We start from the raw sequence: 21,834 nt of genomic DNA on the forward strand, positions 1-21,834 counted from the left end.
TCAATTATTGTACTGTTATTTGAAAAATGATGAATAAAAAACATTTAATTTTCCCATCTGTTTATTGATTAAGCTGCGGATATTATGGTGATACACATGTGCAAAACAAGCCAGTAAATTTTCATATATTAAAACATCGTTATTATTGATTCGTACGCATAATGTTTAATAATAATAGTTACACACAATAACGCACTCTTAAATACCCCTCAAAAAAAAATTAATCCAATTGCATTTCTTCATCGTCATCGTCCTTTTTCTTGTCCTCTTTGTTGTCTTTCTTGTCTTCTTTATTGCCTTGAGAAGAATTCGCACCGGTGTTGTTTTTCTCCAACGCCTTGACGAAGTCCTGCATATTCCCCGAGGCGGCCGCCGCTACTGCTTCTGGATTTACCGCCAGTTGCGAAACCACCGGACCTAACTGTCCAGATTCAAGAGCATTCGAAAACTGGGACACTGCCTTAAAAATTATCCCCAGTTCATCACTCTTTGCCCTATCATGGAAGACTTACCTGCTGAAACTGCGGAGACACCAAAGTGGATCTCAGCACGTCTCGAGTATCTCGATCGATTGGTGGTAAATGCTCTTGCAACTGCTGCAGTGCCTCTGGATTATTCATGATGCTTGTAAGTGCCTCATTGGTTAAAGCGGAAGACAAATCTACCGAATCCGTTTGCGGAGGCTGTTGTTGCTGTTGCTGTTGTTGGGCCGAAGAAACTGGGGTGAAGCCCTGCAGAAAATTCTGCAAGTCGGCCAATTGAATCCGACTTGCGTCCGAGGGCGCAGTTAAACGAGCAGTGAGGCGAGTTGGCCTCGGAGCGGCAGGAGTACTCACCTTAAGGGAATTTTTTTTTTATTGGAATGTGTTTTATGGGTGGTTCTCCGACTTACTGGAATTGGAGCAGTTGGGGTAGACTGCTGATTAGCTGGAACGCTCTGAGAAGGGGTACTCCCAGTGGTCGCTGTAGGAGTACTTACTGCAGGGCGATGAGCAATTGCGGCCGGTGTGCTGGTTCGAGCACTGCCCACATGCCTATTAAACACTTACACATAACTCACATTCCTGATTTATTGAAAATTTAAACCTCATTGATCCAAGCAAAGTAGATAAGCCACTCATCTGACCGGGCCCTCCAAACAGCTGCATCAGTTGCGACTGAGACATGCTGCTCAAGAGGGTCTGCAGATCTTGCTCTGGTCGATCCAATGACGATTGGACAGCGCTCGAAGGATTGTTCAATAGCTCGTTTACGCGCTTGCAATTGTCGTCGTCCTTGTCCGTTTTAGGCTCCTAAATGTGCAGAAATTAATGTAAAGAAAGTTCATAATTTAAACAACAGACTTGAAGCCAGAAAAAGAATTTCCTGTTGGAAGACTTGAAACGCAACAAATACACCCGGCCAGTGGTGCATTGCGGCACTTTGACATACTCGCAGTCATCAGGGAAAATAATCAGGTCGTCTTCTACAACTCCTGGAAAGTACGACAAATAAGACATGAAACTAAGGGTATGGAGATGTCATTTACCAGTGGTACGGTCCTGCCAGCAGAAATGCATTAAAGAGTCCTCACTCTGGTAGACATACAATAGGCCCTTGCGTTTGTCAGGACAAACCATGCGACCTAAAGGAAGATAATTAATAAAGGGACCACTATTATCACCACAAGGACAGACCTTTTAAGGTCATTTTTCCAGCTCTGGTTTCCACTAAATGCTTGTTGCCACCAGTGGATCCTGGTCCAGTTGCAGTGTTTCCAAATAATGCACCTCCAGCAGGCATGATTGTTCTGGGCCAAATAAATACTGTTAGAAATTAATCATTTTCAAGCCTGAAACATTACTAATTTGTTAAAAGTGACATATTAACACATTAGATCAGGCATATGATGGTCGTTTGTCATGAAAAATAAATTACTGTTATTTTATATCACTATCAACATTATATCTGAACCCCTGAATTCTTTTTTTCTAGACATTAGGAGTTTTGAGAGAGATAAAATGAGATCAGATGAAGCATATCAGTTTGATTTCAACCAATTCGATTGACTGGCAGTCATCAAAGATCAATCTTGTTGGTTGAAATTCAGCTGATACAGATCAACCCAATCTAGACTACTGATTTCATAAAGGGCTATTGAGGATAGTCGTCCGGGAATCAACCAATGTTTATCACACTATTCACCATGGATTACATATTGTCAACATCAATATTTTGTCACAAGATCGTGCTGTCATTGACAAACAAAGTGAACACAAGTCATTTATATAAATTAGGAACAGTGAGAGACAAAGGACTGAACTCAGCACAAAAGCAGATACTTCAGCAGTCACCCAGAGTTTTGTTGAAGAAGCTCCATTTACAACCAGTCAGTGTGTAACTACCGAGCTATGAAAAAAAAACAGTTCAGTAACATCTCTGGATAATGCAATTTAAGGCTTTTATGAGATCATAGAACACAGAGACACCATTGTTCAAAGCAGTGCAAAGGTGTTCTAGAAGGAAGAACAAAGTATCATTGGAACTTCCATCAAATTGAAATCTGGTCTTCTCAGGGAACATTGATTTGTTGTGATACAGCAAGGAAAGAATTTTTAAACTTATAATTGCATTCGCTTCCATCATTTCTATTTTTAAATTTTGAAATCACAAAAGCTTTCATGAGGCAACCAGAGAAAGCAAGAACTCCATTGGTACCTTAGGGAGGGCTATAAACAGAGATAGTCTACTCGACTATGTTGCTCAATTGTTCTTAAGCAAGCTGAAAACTTTTCGTTTCTCACTTTGCAGTAAAATTAAACGAAAACCCCTTTTTTAAAATCATAAGTCATATACAGTCATAAACATTGTTCTGAAGCTGAAAGTTGATTTCTTTGTTTTAAAATCTATTGAAATATAGAATTTGAACTGTGAGAGTCTGTGAAAATGGTTGCCTGATAGATATATATGTAAAATTTTGTGATAAAAGTGCAATCACGCCTAGAACCCGTGCTGGGGTACTATAGCAGTACTATAGAAACATTATAGCAAAACCTAACGATTGAATCTTTGGATTACCGTTTAGCATAAATTGATACAACCTGTACTCTTACCTTCTTTTGAAAGCGAAATTCACGAAATATGAATAAAAACGTGATACGTGATAATTCGAAAATTTTAGAATGACTATAATTTTTTTAATTTCCCTAACCTTATATCTGCTTTTGTTGTTCTTTGTTCTACTGTCCACATTAAAAAAGGAAAGAGCTAGTAAATTTTGAAGTGCTCCATACATTAATGTGTCTCACTTCTTCTTTTACCAAATAATACCAGGACATGAAACAAAAGATGATCTGTTTGGTTCGCGCTACTTACAAGTTGAAGCAAACGTCATTCAGTATATTAATTCAAAATATTAAATACGGATATTGGCATTGAAAATGTTATTAAGTTTTGATGTCCTTGGTTAGCCCTGTTCTGCTATCGTTTTTCATATTTGCGACGTTTACGGCATTTCGCGGCGTAATGAGGAATTGCAAGATTGCTCTTTAATAATTCTGCTGATAATTCAGAGGTGTCTTGTAACAAAACTTGGTTTCCAATAACTTCCATTTTTTTATTAATACCAATTAAAAGTTAAGAGAACTTTTAATTTTAAATTGAATGCCAGTTACATTTTTATTTTCTTGTCTGAATCTTAACAAAACGCAAATTTCAAAGAGTTCCTAATGTTACGGTGAAAGAAAGAAAATGAAATAAATGAAACATTATTAATAGTTCCATATGCAATTAATTTATGTTTAAATATGAAATAAGCGATTAAAGTCATCCTCAACCCCTCAGGTGGGGAAATACAACAAGGAATAACAATTGAACAGCGCGTATAACATGGAGACCAATAAGAAACGAAGATTTGATCACATGGATAGATGCCAGAAAATGGCTACGAGTTGGGTTTAATCTTGAATAGTTCAGCAAAAATTTCCAGATTTTTTCGCGCTACAATCGCTTTAAGCGTTAAAAAAAGTATGAAAATTAGTGCCCATCTGATCTGAGGTAATAAAAAATAGTTTTTATACATAAAGTTAATTTTGGACCAAAAAAATAACGTCACTAGTTTCTGGCAGTGATAATGTCAGTCACATTCAGGTTCTTCAAATTATTGTTCCTTAATATTAAATTAAACGTGATATGCGTATGTTATGTCTGTATATTGGCACCAACAACTCTCGAGAAAATAGAAAGTTAAATTTTAAATTAATTTGGAAAATGCGCCCTTAGCAGTGTTTTCTAAATTAGAGTAGTCGGAAACGAAGGACGGAGAACCAAAGGAGCGCTGGTTGGAGTAACGTCATCAAATCATACTGCCTTTGCATGGAGTGCTGAAGTCGTGCTCGAATAAAGGCCACCAAGTATAAAATAAAACCACAAACCAATTAAAAAGAAACAAATACGAATATATTTTTATTGTTCATATAGATACAAATAGTACACCAAACATCCAAACTAGTCTTAAGTTTCATTTCACCTTTTTTGTATTTAAAATTATAAATTTGTACTTTTGAAAATAACAACTTTTTGTTTAAATCTCTCGCAAAAATATTTTGCCTTCTTCTTACTCGAAAACCGTTCCCGACAACAGTAAAATGAGCTTATCAATTTAATATTCAGACTTTTAGTCGGTATTATTTACACGCATTTTTTCATCACCATCACTATAGTTTAGTGCGTTACATTCTGCCAAAAAGCAAAACTACACAGTTCATTAACATTTATTTTTTTTGGCAAATAATATATAAAAGAGATCATTAATAACAAGATAAAAGACTAAAAAAGAAGTACAGGAGGCAGTTAAGACAGAAACAGAATAGTACAACGGTTTTTAGATAGAAGTGCGTTAAACGACTTAGGTAAGTATAATAATATGAATATTCGATGGAGTGTTACATACTAAAACTGGTGTTCAAAACGAGGATATGTTTGGACCGTGTAAATTGACATCAATCGTTCCCAAAAACGCATTCCGGTGCCCGTATAAAAAAGATAATAGGAAGAAAGATTAAATTCTCACTTATACGAATCTAAGACTAACATAAGAGTTGCAGCAATTACCAAAAATAGTTTATTATAAATTCTCCATTAGCATGGTCTTCACGTCTGCCTAGAAATACAAAGGCCCCCAAACGTTTCTTATATTATAACTAACACTTATCACATCTTGCTTTATAACGAGCCTTAACGTCCTTATTGACTAAAAGTAACCACTTTCGGTTCTTTTCTAGACACACCACCGCAGATGGCCGTTGGATTTCTAGGGCGGACGGTACAAGTTCTAAAACCACTCTAAAGGTGTAATATCACAATACCCTACATAAGTCAAATAATCACCTGTATAATAATTCTTATTATATGTCTATAATAATAGTGAGATGTGTGGGCTCTGCTGAGAACTTATTTTGGTCTCGATTTGACATGTAATGCGGCTTCGTTTCGACGAATATCATCAGTACTTCTGAAGTGCACTTAATTCAGAGTCGGGCCTTAGGCACAAATTCGTGTCTTTTTACAATAATAAATTACATTAATTACATCGATACAGGCAAGCGGATAACATGTAGTAGTAATATTTTTTAGAGACTTTTAGTGTATCACAATATTCTAGAAAAGCTCTCGGTTACACTGCCTAAAGTTACGTTACGTTTAGGTACCTCGACTGTCCAAGAATTAAATAAATATAATATATATCATTTTCAATAAACTTCCAAACGCAACAATTTTTTTAAATGTAATTTTGTACAAAACAAACAAACATTTGGCGCAGCTCGAAAGCTACGATTCAGACTTTTATCGACAAAACCGTTTTGTGCGAATCACCCCTCTTAAAATCTACTACGGTTAGCCCCTAACTGATGGCCTGTGATGGGTTTCTTCTCGCGGACCTTTAATTTGTGTCGCTTAGACGCAGCAGCAAACGTAATAAATTCAATATTCCAAATGTAATTTATCACAGACGACCCTTTTGAAGAAGAAACTGAAGACAATGCAACGTTTAAGTTGATTTGGTTGTAGTGTGTGCTGTTTATGGTCATGTTTCTAGCTGTAAATTATTTGTGTTTTAATTTTAATTTAATTCGCCGAAAATTTTAATTAAACAATTCAATTTAATTAAATTTGAAAAAAATAAACTCTTAAAATCGTTTTTTTTATAATAAAAAAAACGATTTTGTTTAAAATTCGCAGCCTGTCTAATGGAAACGGAACAATTTGAAATAGAATTTAGATGACTAAATGCGATTTTCAAAATTTGGGCAATAATTCAATTTAAAACCAATGGCGTGACAACAACTTTTAATTATTTTGGAAAAATTATTTTTAGTATTTACCCAGATGTAGAGACAATGAACATAACGTAAAGAGGATGTATGTCGGCTTTGACTCATTCAAAAACCAAATCTCATTTTTTTAATTAATTTCTAAATTATCTGCTCTAATTTGTCACTACTTATTGTATACTCATTTTTCATTTATCTATAATAATGAATTTCAACTAGCGAAATGATTGCAATTTTATCACTTCATATTCATTGTACCTATGCCTGGGTAAATGCTATAAATTCTGAATTTCAACTATTTTACATAGAAGATAAATCTTTTATTCAATTAAATTATAAGTTTAAGCAACTAAATTCATGTCGCTATCCAATTTTTTTAATATTAATAAAACACCTAATTTGGAGTTCTGACATACAGTGGTGGAAAAAAGTATGGACTATTTTCTAAATTTGTATTCATTGCTTTTAGAAATATTTACAATTTCTGAATTATGGTTTAAAATATTCTTTAGTTTATTGGTGTCAAATACACGCTGTTTCGATGTAGCCGCTATCAATTTCTTAATTTTTTTTTATATATTGAAATTTTTTCTTCAAAAAAAAAAAAGAAAGGAATATTTGGTTGGTTTTGATTTATTTAGCTTCAGTTCGCTTCAGATCTGAAGAGATCGCTATAATTTAAATGTATTAGAATACAATTATGGCTAAACACACTTATTTTTCAATTAAGTTTAGACAAAAAGTAGTCGAGCTTTATTAAAGTGGTTGAACGCGATGTGATGTGGCAAGGTCTTTAAATCTTACTCAGAGTGCCGTTTCGAAGATTGTGAAGAAATTTCGTAGTTAGGCTAGTGTTCAAAATCGTCGTCAGAACGTCCCAGAAAAACGACACTCAACGTAGATAAAGCCGTTAGACGAATCTCTCTCAAAGGTTCCCGAAAGACATCAGAAAAAATCACAGGTGAAATCACCACACAATTTAATCTTGAAGTTAATAGTAGAACCATAAGGAATCGCTTAATTGATATAGGACTTCATGGTAGAGTTGCTGTTAAAAAGCCACTGTTGTCGAAGAAGAACATAATGGCTCATCTGAAATTTGCAAAGTTCCACTTGTCATGGACTACGGAAAAATGGAACACTGTTCTTTGGAGTGATGAGAGCAAATTTAACTTGTTTGGTTCTGATGGTAGAATTTATTTAAGACACCCAAAGGGTCAAAGATTGAATATTAAGTACCAAATTCGGACTATGAAACGTGGTGGTGGGAGTATAATGGTCTAGGGGTCTAGGTCGATGCAAGACTGGATCGTTGGTTCATGTAGAAGGAAAAATGGATCGTTATCGATACCGACAAATTTTAGAGAACAATGCCATTTACCAAGAATAAGATGCTACTTCGTTGGATCTTACAACAAGATACCGATCCAAAACATACATGAAAAATTGAAAGGAGTGGTTTTTGACCAAAAATGTAACTGTACTTGAATGGCCCTCGCAGTCTCCCGACCTCAATCCTATTGAGCATCTATGGGAAATATCGGACCGAGGAATTAGATTAAAAAAAAAAGGAAAAACAAAACTTCTTCAAACCATCCAGGAGGAGTGGCAGCAAACGCCCGTGGATACTTCACAGAAACTAATGGATTCTATGTCTAGAAGGTGTCAAGCCGTTATAGAGGCCAAAGGCTTTGCCACAAAATATTTAATTATTTAAGTTTTAATTATTTTTATGAAGAAAAGAAAAATATTCCATGTTCTTTTCCATGTTAATTTGATTTTTCCCTTATAAATATATATAATTATTCGTTGTTAATTAACAATAAGTAAAAAGATATTCCCTACTTTTTTCCACCACAAATGAGGTGCTATCTGTTACAACAGTGTGTGCTGTGATATTAGGCACAAACCTTTGATGTTGTATGAACTGTTACTGTCGATGTGATCCGTTAAAAATTTGGAAAAATAACAAACAGTGAAAATTACCTGTTTAGATAGATTTTCCAGTTACCCTCCGTCATCTTGAAAAAAATCATAGATGTGTGTTTTAGATGTTTAGAAGTCACAGATTTTCTCACACGTTCACATCGTGTATTTCTTACATTTCCAAATTCTTTTTGGATGTCGTTTTCCTACCAGATCAATGGCATTCTTCGTATCATCATCTTTCATCATCAGATAAACGCATTTTTGACGAACGCAACTGGCCATTGGTCTGCAACTGGTCATTGCAGTGACAATTGTTAAAGCCAATCTGTAAAAACAAAAGACCATCGCAGCGTTGCCATCTCGTTGGGCATACGTTGACGTGGCATCTGCTGAAATGGAAGTAAACCCCGAAGAAACATGACCACAAACCACTAAACCCTAATTAATATCGCCGTTGAAGCTCTGCTGCATCAGGATGTCGTTGTCGTCAACCAAACTCTCCCCATTCTCCATCATCGAGAAATCGTCCCCCTCAACGAACCCCGCCATGAAACCGATCCCCCCCGAGGGCGCGTTTTCCCCCCCCTCACCGCTTAACCCCTGATAGACAAACCCTCCGTTGGAATTCAACGGGGTAGACGGATACGATCGAGAACTAGTTTGGAACTGCTGTTTACTGCTACTTTCCGAGGCTAGATCCCGAGGGAACGCGTTAACAGATCTACATTTGTTTACGTCGAAGCCCATGTCCATGCTCTGGGAGCGAGCGGTCGTGCGTACTTTTTGCGTGTATTCCGCGTAGTCAGGATCCGTTGGACAGGTGTTGATGACGTTCATGCCGTACTCGAGCAGTGCGGCGTGATTGTTGCTGGACATGTCCAGGTTGAACGAGTTGTTATTGTCGCACGCGGGACTTTCCAGGGAATCGGGCTCGAACGGGTCCTGTTTCAAGATCTCCTCGGAAATCGTTTGGAGCGATGCGAAAGTGGCCTGCATTTGCGTCACGGGCGCTGACTGAGACCTGGAGAGAAGTTTCTCGTCAAACTCTATTAGAGAAATGTCCAAAAATCGATGTTAAAACATTGAGGTTATTTTCAAAAATTAAAGAAGATTTTCACAAGTTTAGAAAACGTTCAAGACTTCCTTCAATAGAAATTCGCTACTTTTAAATTAGTTAATTCGAATTGGAATCATTGTCTGGCCACGTTGCTGGCCGTTAGCACTGCCAGCGATGTTACCAAGCTACCAACAACATTTTCTCAAAGGCTGTAATTTTAGAGGCTCCAATTTGATGGTTTAAACGTGGAAAAATTAATTGGTCATAAAATTTTGATTTTTTCTCATATATTTATTGCAAATTGGTTTTAATCTATTATAAGGAAATGCCATTGGCTGTGATCCTTCACTCCTAGAAATAATACATTTTATCAAAAACACAAAACTTCAATTACATGATTTATGTACTGTTATTACTAATGCTTAACTCTACATACATTAAAATGGTCAAACGATGCAAAACTGCACTTACACTATTTACGCAGTATCATCACTAATGTCAGATGTGTAGCTGTGTTTAATTCTTCCAGATCCCACATGATGCCATAGTCGTCTTCCCGCATTTCCAACAACTCAGCAGCTTCTTCTTAGCGATCCGCACTGAATCAGCTTTAATCAGTACCACTTCAGTCTGGGGCATTCGCTGGTGCAAAACCGTCTCCAATTCGTCAAGCTGAATGTCCATGATCTCAGTGGACCAGTGAGCTGCCATCGAAGGAGCCTCATCTTTAATGGAGTAAGACATCACGGGAACAGCGCCTTTCACATGAAAATAGTGTTCTGATTTTATGAACTCGTTCTCATCAATTTGCCAGCAGAAATATTTGAGCCTGTTCTTCATGGCAATTATGCCTTCAAATAGCTCAGCGTTTTCCAAGGCAATATCAAGGATCGAGTTTAAATATGATATTCTATTTATGGAAATGGTAAGGTGGGTAACAGTGTAGATCTGGGCGAGTTCAATCATTATACTGTGAGTACTGGCGGGTGGTGGTAGCGCTATTTGTAGCAGAATCAGCTCTTTTACACATGGCAAAAATTTTAGATTGCTCATAATATGGTAATTAGATCCCAGATTGTGAATTTGGAGCGTCGTTAGAGCTGTCAGATCTCTTATACGGCTGCCCTCAAATATATCAAATAACCATGAATTATCTAGTCCTATGTTAAAGCACAAAGATTCCAAAAATTCCAGAGGTATGAAAGGATCCTGAACGCCCGTCGTAACCATGAACATCTTAAGATGCCTGAGCTTCGTCGACTTAAGGAAGCACCGCACATCTTTTACTCTTCCGTTTCTAACAGTAATATCTAAATGGGATATATTCCGGAACCTACTAAAAAACTTCCAGTCCGTTTTGTCATAGCTGACTTCTGCAGATATTTCTTCCAATTTTTCTGAAACCATTTCAGATAAGGTTTCCAGGTGATATAGGCAGCATCCATGTAAACCGATCCTCTTTATCACAGGAAGGTGTTCACACAGTTTTGAGAAACTCTCACTAGGTAAGCGGTAGGGATCCACTATTTCCAAATGCCTCAAGTTTGACCCGAAAAGATACACCGGAATGCAAACATGTTCGGAACAACTGTAGACTCTGATACTTTTCCAAAGTAAATCTGTCCTAATGATCCAGTGCCACAGGCTACACACTTGAGCACAGTTCAACAAATCCTTGAAGTCAAGGTACTTGAAAACGTTGATTAAAGTGTTATATGCGAAGGCATCGTGTGTCGACAGTCGGTGAGCCAGGGTATCCTCCATATCGGAGTTTTGGATCTGATAATTTCGCGTGATCTCGAGATGTACACTGGCAGTACCTCTATAGCATTCAGATAAATTTAACGCATATCTTAGTTTTTTCTAGGGGCCTTATCAACGATACTTTTTTCTGTGTGGCACATACCGCGATGTGCCCATACGAATTTTCTTTGTTTGCGCAAAAAGTCAGTGGCGCGCGAGTCACCAGGCAGTGCAGTGCTGCGTCGAAAGCTACCAATACCAATTCTCGCTCTATTTTGATGTCAATTTTAATATTAATATTTTCAAGTTTTCGTCAGTTTGCTGGTTAAAAAATTGTCAATACACAGAACAACAAATCGATAATTTATAGTTATAGCTAGAATAATGCACGTAATTTAAATAATTAAAAACTTATTAAAATATTTAGGAAAAGAGATATATTTACGTGAACCCGCCGGGTCTGAGGAATTCTTATTCAACTGGAAATGTTGCTTTTGCAACGTTCCCAACGTGTTATCCTAATAGAGGCGAATTTTGCCTCTATTAGGATATCACGACGCAAATAGACGCAAAATTCGCCTCTATTAGGATATCACGTTCACAAAAAAACAAGCGACAAACGCAGGGTTGCCACCTAGTTAAAAATACTACTACCACAATTCAATTCAATTTTCAATTGTAATTTTTTAACTTCCGAGCCTGTCTTCCAACTATTTAAGAAAATTAGTCTTATTTACGCGTGGCGTTATTCTAGATCAAAGCATTTTGAATCCAGCTTACATTTTTTTCGGTGATGCGGCAACGTTGCCAGTTGGACGTTCCTGGGAATGAAAAGCATATCTGTCAAGAGGGGTTTGCCACGTCAGAATTTTGGATTCAACAGAAAACGTTGCCTTTTGTACGTGAAAGTTTGTTTGTGTGAGAATTTTATGTTCGTCTGAAATAACCCACAAAGACGGCGTTATCTCGGTAAAAATACTTGTAATCTTTTAAACTTATTTGATACTTAATTTAAACTTAATAGAAAGCTTAAAATTTTATTTACTTAACACGTTCACTGCCGACGGTATATTTACTGTCTTGCTCTTTAAGCCATACGATTTTTCAAATTTTGGTCCCGGAGACCATTTTTGACATAATGTTATAAACATTATAACTATCTAAAATCTAATAAAATTTTGAAAAAATCACATTTTACAAACTCAGAATAATCAAATTTATAACTCAGTCTTATGAACTGAGTTAGCCTGAGCGACAACTTATCTCTCCCGAGTATTCAAACTTAAACCATACTGCTCTCGGTCTTTTAGACCGATATGGCAGTGAAATGTGTTAAAAATAGGCAGATTTATTTACGTTAACCCTTTGATGGTAACATCCGATTGTCAGGCAGAGGGCTAGTTTTATTGCGTCACCGAATCCACACGAAAATTCGCAGGAATATTTCTAATTAGGCCCGTTCTAGTTTGTTGCTAGCAGGTTTATAACCGCTATTGCGAGCACACGTCTGAAAGGCGAATGTTACTCGTAACGTGTCAACCGATTGTTAATTTTTCTTATTTTTAAAATTTATTTTTTATTATTTATTATTTTTAAATTTTCAAATTTAGTGTAGTTTTTTAATTTTTTTAAACATGTAAAAAATAGAACAAAAAATTGCGTTTAAACAAAGTAGTCGTCGAGTGTTTATTTCATTAAAAACAGTGCGACAAATTAAAACAAATTCTAAATACGTCTGACGACTGAGAGATGGATGTTACGCATAACGCTCAATACCGATTCCGAGACGGATGTTACTTCTAAGCATAAAATAAAGATGTTACTTGCTAAAGGTTAAACTACCGAAGCTAAAAATAACAGGTAAAATAGGGGAAAAAAAACACCTTCAAGTTGAAATAAAAAATTCTTCTGTGTTCGGCAATTTGTTTGAACAAATTATACATGCGGCGTTGCCAGCTTATGGGCAGATTTAGTTACTTCAATTACGAGACCTAGAGTTTCGACTTCAACTGGCGACATAGCATTTGGTTTGTGATAATTCGTTTTTGTACTGGATAGATTGTGCCGAAAAATGTCGGTGAAAATCGAAAACCTTCCAGCGTGAGTTGAAACAAAAATATGCGTGTATTAAAATTAACACCTTTGGCACCTTTTTATTACCAGAGGTACTATTGCTGAACAATTTTGAATTGAAACAAACAGTTTTAAATCCAATGGACAACTGCTTTCTGGGTTCCACAATTTATCGAAAGCTAATGCTGAACGCGACGTTGCCACCTACTTGAAACTGTAGCGGTAAAAAACGAAAAAAAATGCATTAACCTTGAATAGGTTTAAAGATGTTTTAGCCACATATCTTTCAAGATCTTTTACTAGACGGGTTGATATTTAATACGTACTCTTACTGCACTGGCAACGTTGCTGATTAAGGTGACACTTCGATTCTGTCAACATCTAACTTCCATTTTTAAAACTGAATAATAGACGCGATGTTGTCAGCTTAAAGAAAGATGAAGGAAAAATTGAAAAAGAAGAAAAAATGACCGGTGAGGAACCATAGGAAAACGCGCAAATATTCAATTTAATTACATAAAGTTTCTCTTTTACCTCAAATCTGGAGGGAAGAACTGCTGTTGCTGCGTAGAATCCGGTACCCCCTGAGCTGTCGCGTACTCGGGCTTGTAAAGCACTTTACTATTGGCATTCAACAACGTTTGCAGCATGCTCTTGCTGCTGCTCGACCCCAACATGGGGCTCACCGGAGCTGACATGGGCAAATACCCCTTGACTTCCCCCGCGGGAATTTCCAACGGTAAGTCCAATTCCTTCTTCACTTTAACGCTCAAATGTTTGCGCCCCTCTGTCCCCAACATTATCCCCGCATTCTGATGAGCGTTGTTCTTCATTCGAGGCACCGGCGTGTTCCTAGGACTGACAAAGGGACTGGCGCTGGTACTGGAACATTTCGAGTGACTGCCGTTGGGCGAACTCGGCGAAATCGGGGTGAAATTGAAGTTTTTACTTCTGGTGTTGGGACTGGGCGGCACCGAGTCTTCGGGAATGGTAGTTTCGAAGCTGACGCGTCGTCTCGGGTTATTCGAAAGGGAGGGGAGCAGGTTGAACTGTTGGGCCGGCAGAAGATGGGGCAAAGGGCTAGGAAAAGGGGTGGATAGGGCCATGATGGGGTCACTAGAAATTGGCGCACTTTTCTTGTCGGAAATGCCATTTTGCTCCAGTAGTTGCCTCAGGGTGGAGAGTTTGGAATTCTGGTCCAAGTCGGGGGCGGCCATTACCGCCTCCTCATTGGCGTTGAAGTACTTGGACAATTCCTCTTCATGCTGACTCGTGTTCGTTCCTACTTTGAGCAGAGAAAAAATACCACATCGTGCTTTTTCAAGCGGGGACACACCATACCCAAATATTCATCCATGGCGTCTTTCTCCACGTTGCTGACACTGTCGAGTCTCTCTCGGGTGAGGGGAAAATCATCTTCGTCGTCGGCGCAATCGTTTAGGTTACTCACACACTTATTCTCCAAAAGCTTATCTGTAAAAGAAACATTGTCACTATGTAACCATAATTTTTCTTTTCATAAAACCACACACACTAGAAAACTCACCATTAACATTAGTATTCACTTGTTCATCCTGTACTAGCTGAGATCGGGTGTCGGCAAGCGCGGGCGTGGTCGCCGTTACGGCCGCCGCCTGCACAGGCGCGTTGTACGTAGCAATATCACATGGTTGCAGTCTGGGCTGGATCGATTTGTACTTGGCTTTGCCTTTCGGCGATTTGTTGTTGGCTTGCCCGCTGTCTTTCGGCTGCGACAGTCGCAAAATCTCCACCTTGACGGCGGTGGCAGCAGACTTGTCTCCTCGACCGCCACCTACTGTTTGACTGATAAGGAAAGAGCAACAAAATAGTGGAAACAATTTTTACCGGAAAGGGTGGAAGATGGAACATCGGCCGCCAAAGCCGCCGCCGGTTTATGGAAACTGTTAAAATCAGGTAACGCCGTTAGCTGAGTGAACTCTGGTTTATCACAGATAGTTCTGCCCTGAGTCGGACTGACGCTGTTGCTGCCGCAGCTACTGCTGGCGGTGCTACACTCGCCACTGGTCAGGCCGCCGCCTAAATTCGGCTCCTGCGCCAGCACTGAAGAGATGCCGGAGGCGGGCACGCTGTGGGAGCGACACTTTTTGGGACCCGGCTTCGGATCTGGTTTCGTCGACTACAAAAATTTATTTGCTAACTAATAGCGGAATAAGATTTTTTCCATTCAATAGGACTTGAAGACGTGAAATTTTTCTACTGGAAAAAAAAGGGGGAGCGAGAAAGCGAGTGTCAAAATGAATTGCAAGTTTGTAATTTTGGTACCTGTTGACCAACTGAAATGAGTTGTAACTTTAACAAAAGACAGCATTACTGATGCTGACATTATCGAAGAATAAAGTTCCTGTTTTTCTTAGTATGACGAAGATTTCACAGTAGGATCCAAATCTCCAAGTCCTATTCAATTATACAAGAATTACTCAACAACAAAAAACAAAACCACTACAACTTGAAAAAAAAATTACTTGAATCTTCCTCTTGCGCTCCTTGCCCTCGCTCCTTTGCTGGATCTTTTTCTGCAGTTGCAGCTGCATTTCTCGGTGTTTACTCACATTTTTGCCCCCTACATCATCTCCTTCATAGAATTAGTTAGTTGGAATCACTCAAACAAAATTATTTTTACTTTACCTTTAGACTGCGCTTCCAAATTGGCTGATAACTTTACGACTCCATCGCATCCACCCCCGACAAAACAGTTGCGAACCAAATAGTGGGCCAAGGACTGAAGAGACGTGAATTGAACCCCCAATTGCTGCTGTGCCCAATCTTTGATGACTAGCCAAGCGGCGGCCACACTCGATTCGCTTATCGGAGCCTCTGTTGACTATAACATTGAGGTTGTCATCATGTTCAAACTATGGTATTTAGGGACAAATATTCTTTATGTGCTTTTAACTTTATCGACAAGCGGTGGAGCGGGCACCGAAAGAGAAAAATTCAAAGTTAAATAACTGCAGCCTTATTTTCAGCATTTCCCTATTTTCCCGTTTTTTGATAACTTTACAATCCAGAGGATAACATAAACCTGACTAACAATAGCCCAAACATGAAATACTCTGGTAAATATATTGAGGCTAAGTACAATTATGAGTACACGCAAGCCGAGATAAATGGAGGAGAAATTGTGGTAGGTGGAATTAAGTTAATGAAATAACTACCAAAAATTGAATGTTTTTCACAATCTGGTGAATGTTATTTTTCGCTCTTCTTGGTCTATGTCGATCTATATTTTAACATTTACAAAACTAACACAGAAATTAGTGAATTTCTACCATATATAGTTTAACAAATGGCAATCTAATCAGATTATATAAATAATTAATTTCAAAAAGAATCTTATTATAGACAATGAGCAATGCAAAGTGCTTACGGTATTTTTTTTCACAATCTGGTGAACCGTTTTTCTGCAGTCGATTTTCGCCAATTCACGACATTAATATATAATTCTGGAATCGAAGCATTTACCTCAGTGATGAAATTTGGAAGAAATTTTCAACCCCGATATACATCTTTCAGACGGGCAACTGTTAAATACGGCAAAAATAGCCGGGACGATGCCCTTTTTGACGCCACCGGGCCTCTCTCTAATTTGCATAACTTGCATAAACTTAACAGTATATTATCAATTTGACCCTCAGCACTGAAAGATCAATGTTTAGATAATTTTACCTGGAAGATGGGTATTTCATTCCCATGGGAACTATCTATCAGGTTAGTACTTTAATCTACTGGCAAATTTATTGCCTAAGTAATAAATTACCTTACCAAAGGTTTGTCACTTAAATCAGGCAAGACGGGGGGTTCGAGACTAATCCGCCTCCTCAATCCCGAGTAGCAATATTTGGAATTTCCTCTCTGGCCCAATCTTCTTGCTCGTACTTTCGGAAACACCTGCTTCATTACCTTTCCAAAGTCGGCCTGCGATAGGGGTTTGATATTGTTTTTGGCACAATACCGCCTGAAAACATCGAATACATTTTCTCAAAAAAACATCAAATTTTCTGGTAAAACTCCATTCAGATAATACTCTGAAATTTTTGGACGATTATGTAGTATTTACTCTCAATAATTAATGCAGATTCATAAGTGATAAGATAACGCACCAGTTTTATCACCATCACCTTGAACTAGCGGCAATAAAACTTATCAATGCTTGTTTCTAAAAAATGTGTTTGCTGGGGATAAAATAAATATTCGAATGCTGTAACGTTCGATTTTGATACGTTTCGCGGAATAGTTTTAAGTATTCTAATATATGATCAGATTACCTACAATAAAATCGTGAAACTTTAATCTTGAGAGCTCAATAATGCCAATTTAAGTGTACACCGAAAAGTGGGAGATAGCAATTTTGAAGGACGTGTAAAGCTTTGGCAAATTTAGTTAATACCTACTGACCTTGACATTTGATAAGAGAGTACAGTGGAATGTTTTAGAACTGTGCCATCTTTTCTTACCAAGCGAGTCTTTAAAATGTAATAATGTTGTAATAATATTCAGAGGTTGCACAGCAATTGGGCATCTGTTGAGAATATTTTGCGATGAGACGTCATTCTTCGATCTCTTAAAGGACGTCCACTGCGTCTTTTATGATCTTTTTATAGATAAACTATAACTTTGAAAAGGAATCCCTCTTCATTGCAATCGTTCTGTATGGGATGACATGGAGATCAGCATTCGGAACAATTATTTTTTTCTCTATGTGCACACAACCAGTATAACTGTTGAAAATACCAAGATGGTATTGTACGCGAATAATACCATACACAACCATTCATATAACCACCATAAATAGTTCCGATGACCTAGGGGGGTTGACCGAGCTGACAGAGGTCACGAATCGGCGTTTTGCTGACTGGTTTTGCCACAACATATTGTTGCTTAACGTCTGTGAGGCGCGAACGTAAACTAATGTGTAAATTTTTAATGGCATAATGAACACAATTAACATCTTAAAGTTGTGGGAGAAAGGTGCCCTGATAGTCTGAAGAAAGTAGTGTGCCTTTGTCGCGCAGTTGATGAAGCCGTAGCGTGGAAAAGTTTGTGGTCACTGATTCAAACCCGGTCGAGGGTGGGTTGAACTATTATGCCGAGGGTTGAAAAAAAGGATATTTTTTATTTTCAACAAAATATATGTTTTTATTTTTTTATTGTTTAAAACTGTTTATTTTGCTTCAAATATGTTTAATTATGTTATAAAAAAACAAGAATAATCTGTAAGCAATATGTATAACACACGCATCGTGGCATGGTTGTCATGGTTATGTGGAAATCTATCAGTGTGTTTAAGCTGAGCACTTGATTATCTTGTATAGGAGTAGAAAAATAAATTTAATAAATGCTTAGATGCCAGTTTAAGAATATAAAAATTGGTACTGGACCACCTATCAATACATTCTGGAAATTATGGCAACATGAAAAAAATAAATCAGGTATCTTCTCAATGCGGGCTCCGGAATATAGAATGCGAAAGCTTTAAGAAGAACACCTCTTGTCATTGTTTTTCCTCACACATTTTTAAGTCTGCTCTCCTATGTTTTTCCATCAGGTACGTTAAAGTGACCTTGGTATGGGCTACCAAACGAACACAAACATGTTTAGCTTTACCAAAACTTCACAAATTTGATCTTTCCTGCATATTTCTCTAGTGAATTAAGAATGATAACTTACTCATACTCCACGTATACTTCTTTCTTGGGCAAAGAAATATTTTGGTCCTCTTCTAAATGCGTTTTAATCCAAACAATGGTACGACAGATCTCCGACCGGCTGCCCAGCGGATTAAGGGACTGCCTGAAGGGGTCGATGATGTCTGTAATCTCAGCAGGCAGCTTCAGATACAGCAAGTACTTGTCATTCTGGGACAGGGACTTGATTTGGGCCAGGATTAATTGGATCGTTTGTCTCGATTTTTCACTAAGCATAAAGCATGACATTAGCATCACCCAACATCTAAGAGTGTTTGCAGAATTTAAGTAACTTTCTCTATGAAAGCTTTCAGTCTTTATTCATTTTTATTGGTTCTAAAGATTATCTGTACCCATTATTTATATAAGAGTACAGCTCTTAAATCTTTCAAATCTTGAGATAAGATTGAAGGACTATAAAAATAAACAGGCAGGGGATGATAAAATTCTTATTTTGTCATAGAAATGTTTTAAGGTTTAATAAGAAAATTAGAATATAAATTATCTGGGGACTGTTTATTTGAATATTCAAAATCTCCAAAGATCGTTAAAATTCCCGAACACTCATTTTTACTTCAAATAACTGAAATCTATGATCTGGACAATTATAATAAGTAAATGCTATAAGGATTTCAAAGGGCTAACTTGACTCAAGAGGAGGTACTAAAATACAAATAACTAAATTAATCATCAATTCATGCACCTACTTAAAAATCTATTATTATTCTTTCAAGAATTCAACACTCAATGATTCAATTCAAAATCATGTTTTAAAAAATATAGATATGATTAGAAAAGGTAGATGTAAGGCTCAAGGCCATATTGCACTATAATTAGGCAACATATGCCCTATCAATTTCTACAGCTGCCACAGATAAGATGGATTTATGCAGTGCAGATAAAAGATTCAGTTGCAGTTTTATCTGGAGTTTTGTTCAAATATGAATGTTGATTTATGCTTCACTTTAATTAGCTAATCTTGGAAAGAGTTCTTTAAATACTGGCAGGTCAAGGACAGTAAAATAAAAATCAGTTTTGGAGCTCTTTGGAGGGTTTCCCTGAATCACCCTTAATAAAATAGGGATGGTTATGTCACTTTATGGATGAAACTTCTTTGGGCTTCTTTACAATAGGTTTTATCTGAGACTCAATATGTTTTACTGGACCTATCAGGCCTCCCGTTAGCCGGCATATATGTGTGCTAATTGTTTACTTTAAAAAGATACTAATCAGTCCACTTTGGGCTATAAATATCACTGTCAATTAAATGGCTATATACCCACCTAATTGCAACACTGGAAGGACCCTGCTCGTTTTTGATGTGTTGGCCATCGGGGTCCTCTTTGATTCGGGAAGTTTGCAAATCGCCGTCGGTCTCGGTGGCCGATTTGCTGTCGCCGCTGCTCCTCTCCGTGCCCATTCTCACAGATTGTTGGTAGTTGGGCGACCATCGTTCTCGCTCCATCGTCGTCGGCCTCCTCAAAACTAACCTAGTGGATTCCGCAGGAAATCGCCCGGGTTTTGCACACTTTTCCGGTCGAAAATCGCGTGGAAAACCGGGACATTTTATTTTATTGTCAACTCAGATCAGCTGGTCTCCAATGGCCGACGAGACGACGGCAGTCTGCCTGGCTGTTTCTGCTTATCTTCCCCACTACTATTATCGAAAGTCCGATCCTGCTGAGACAAAATGCGCATGTTCCTGTGTGGCGTTGACAGTGACTGCGTGACGTTGCCAACATTGACACTGTTGAATATGTCCACACAAGTATTTTTCTGATTTCAAGTTGACACTGAAACCATTGATTTAGTTACGTCATCAAGATTAATAGCGTCAATTACGCAAACTTTATTTGCATAATTTTGTTTCCGTTTCTTAAATGCGAAACATTTTTCTCGACTCATCAACTACTTGTGCATCACTGTAAATTTGTCACAAATTTGAAAAAATATACAGACTGAGAAGTGTGAAAGGAAATAAAATGTGACGATTTTTTTTGGCAACGGTGTATATAAATTTTTCTTTGCAGTTGAAAGCTGTTGCGACTTTTTTCCAATGGCACATCTCAGTGACATCCCCATCTGGAAACTTGAGCCATCACTATAACAATGTTTCAATTTCAAGGCGTTTAAAACTACGTCAGCTGATCTCATTCAAATAATAAACTGTCAAATAATAATTTGTCCAAGGATTTCCATCAAACAGAAAAAAAATTCTTTTGCCTCAAAAATAATACAAAAAAACAATTTTCCGTCCTACCAAATTATTAGCTAGCAACAGCAATAAGATTTTGCTCCCAATGCCGAATCCCCGTTCAACTTCCCAAGGGTAGGTACCCCCCACAATCAATATCCCTTGACCTGCTCAATGTGACCTTCTTTTTTTCAGTTAAATTACTTCGTTCCTGCTTGAGCGGTTGTGCCCTCCACAAAGTGAGCATGTCACGAAGGTGTCATGTCTTATACAGAATTAGAACATGGGTATCAGGGTCTGCGTAATGCTGCCTACAGACCCGCAGAGTTTTATGTAGGGGCAGTAAGTCTGTTCGATTTTACTACTCCTTTCTTGCTTTTCGATGTTCATGGCCGGCTCGTCTGCTGAGGGGGCCCAGTCGGTCCCTTCGGTGCTTATTGAAGATGTTGACAATCCCTCTATAGCACCTTCCTATTGGCACATGGTACATTATTTTGCTTGTGTTTTGCATTTTTGTTAAAACTCAGGCTCTTAATACCATGTAAGGCTGGATTCATAGTTTCTTTAAGGTATAAAACCTAGGTGTAAAATATATTATTAACATTAACTTGCTGTCAAGTATAAATTCGGAGAAAACAACTGATATGTTTATTCTTCTTATGCCTCAAGGTTAAGTCATTAATGAAACTAAAAAGCCAGCTTAAAGCTTGCACTGATTGAAAGTATGCTCTATATATTTGACACAATCTATTTATTTTTTCTTTTGTTATCTTTGGGTTTAAAGCCTTACATATGTGTAAC

General features: G+C 37.7%; 2 protein-coding genes across 6 annotated transcripts; both read right to left on the reverse strand.

Annotated features, from left to right (window-relative positions):
- Positions 1-43: 43 nt before the first annotated feature.
- Rpn13 (regulatory particle non-ATPase 13) lies at positions 44-3,188 on the reverse strand. 3 transcript variants are annotated; one of them, XM_066389194.1, is made up of 8 exons: positions 3,093-3,188; positions 1,677-1,805; positions 1,529-1,624; positions 1,344-1,474; positions 1,087-1,292; positions 980-1,034; positions 513-836; positions 44-460 (listed from the first exon to the last, which is right to left on the reverse strand). In XM_066389194.1, the coding sequence occupies exons 2-8, from the start codon at positions 1,780-1,782 to the stop codon at positions 221-223; spliced, it is 1,158 nt and encodes a 385-aa protein (XP_066245291.1). In that variant the 5' UTR covers positions 1,783-1,805; positions 3,093-3,188; the 3' UTR covers positions 44-220. The 3 variants fall into 3 exon arrangements, with proteins under 3 accessions (XP_066245291.1, XP_066245289.1, XP_066245290.1); XM_066389192.1 differs by having other exon boundaries at positions 893-1,034; positions 3,093-3,184; XM_066389193.1 differs by having other exon boundaries at positions 893-1,034; positions 1,677-1,789; positions 3,093-3,111.
- Positions 3,189-4,415: 1,227 nt separating this feature from the next.
- Positions 4,416-20,599, reverse strand: LOC136408039 (DNA-binding protein RFX7). 3 transcript variants are annotated; one of them, XM_066388787.1, is made up of 11 exons: positions 20,123-20,599; positions 18,823-19,068; positions 16,918-17,110; positions 15,781-15,976; positions 15,618-15,727; positions 14,980-15,271; positions 14,660-14,926; positions 14,455-14,586; positions 13,648-14,398; positions 8,298-9,261; positions 4,416-6,076 (listed from the first exon to the last, which is right to left on the reverse strand). In XM_066388787.1, the coding sequence occupies exons 1-10, from the start codon at positions 20,302-20,304 to the stop codon at positions 8,679-8,681; spliced, it is 2,952 nt and encodes a 983-aa protein (XP_066244884.1). In that variant the 5' UTR covers positions 20,305-20,599; the 3' UTR covers positions 4,416-6,076; positions 8,298-8,678. The 3 variants fall into 3 exon arrangements, with proteins under 3 accessions (XP_066244884.1, XP_066244882.1, XP_066244883.1); XM_066388785.1 differs by having other exon boundaries at positions 14,660-14,929; XM_066388786.1 differs by having other exon boundaries at positions 13,648-14,395; positions 14,660-14,929; positions 20,123-20,598.
- Positions 20,600-21,834: the final 1,235 nt, after the last annotated feature.

The sequence above is a fragment of the Euwallacea similis genome, chromosome 4 (assembly GCF_039881205.1).
Source record: "Euwallacea similis isolate ESF13 chromosome 4, ESF131.1, whole genome shotgun sequence".
NCBI classification, from domain to species: Eukaryota; Metazoa; Arthropoda; class Insecta; order Coleoptera; family Curculionidae; genus Euwallacea; species Euwallacea similis.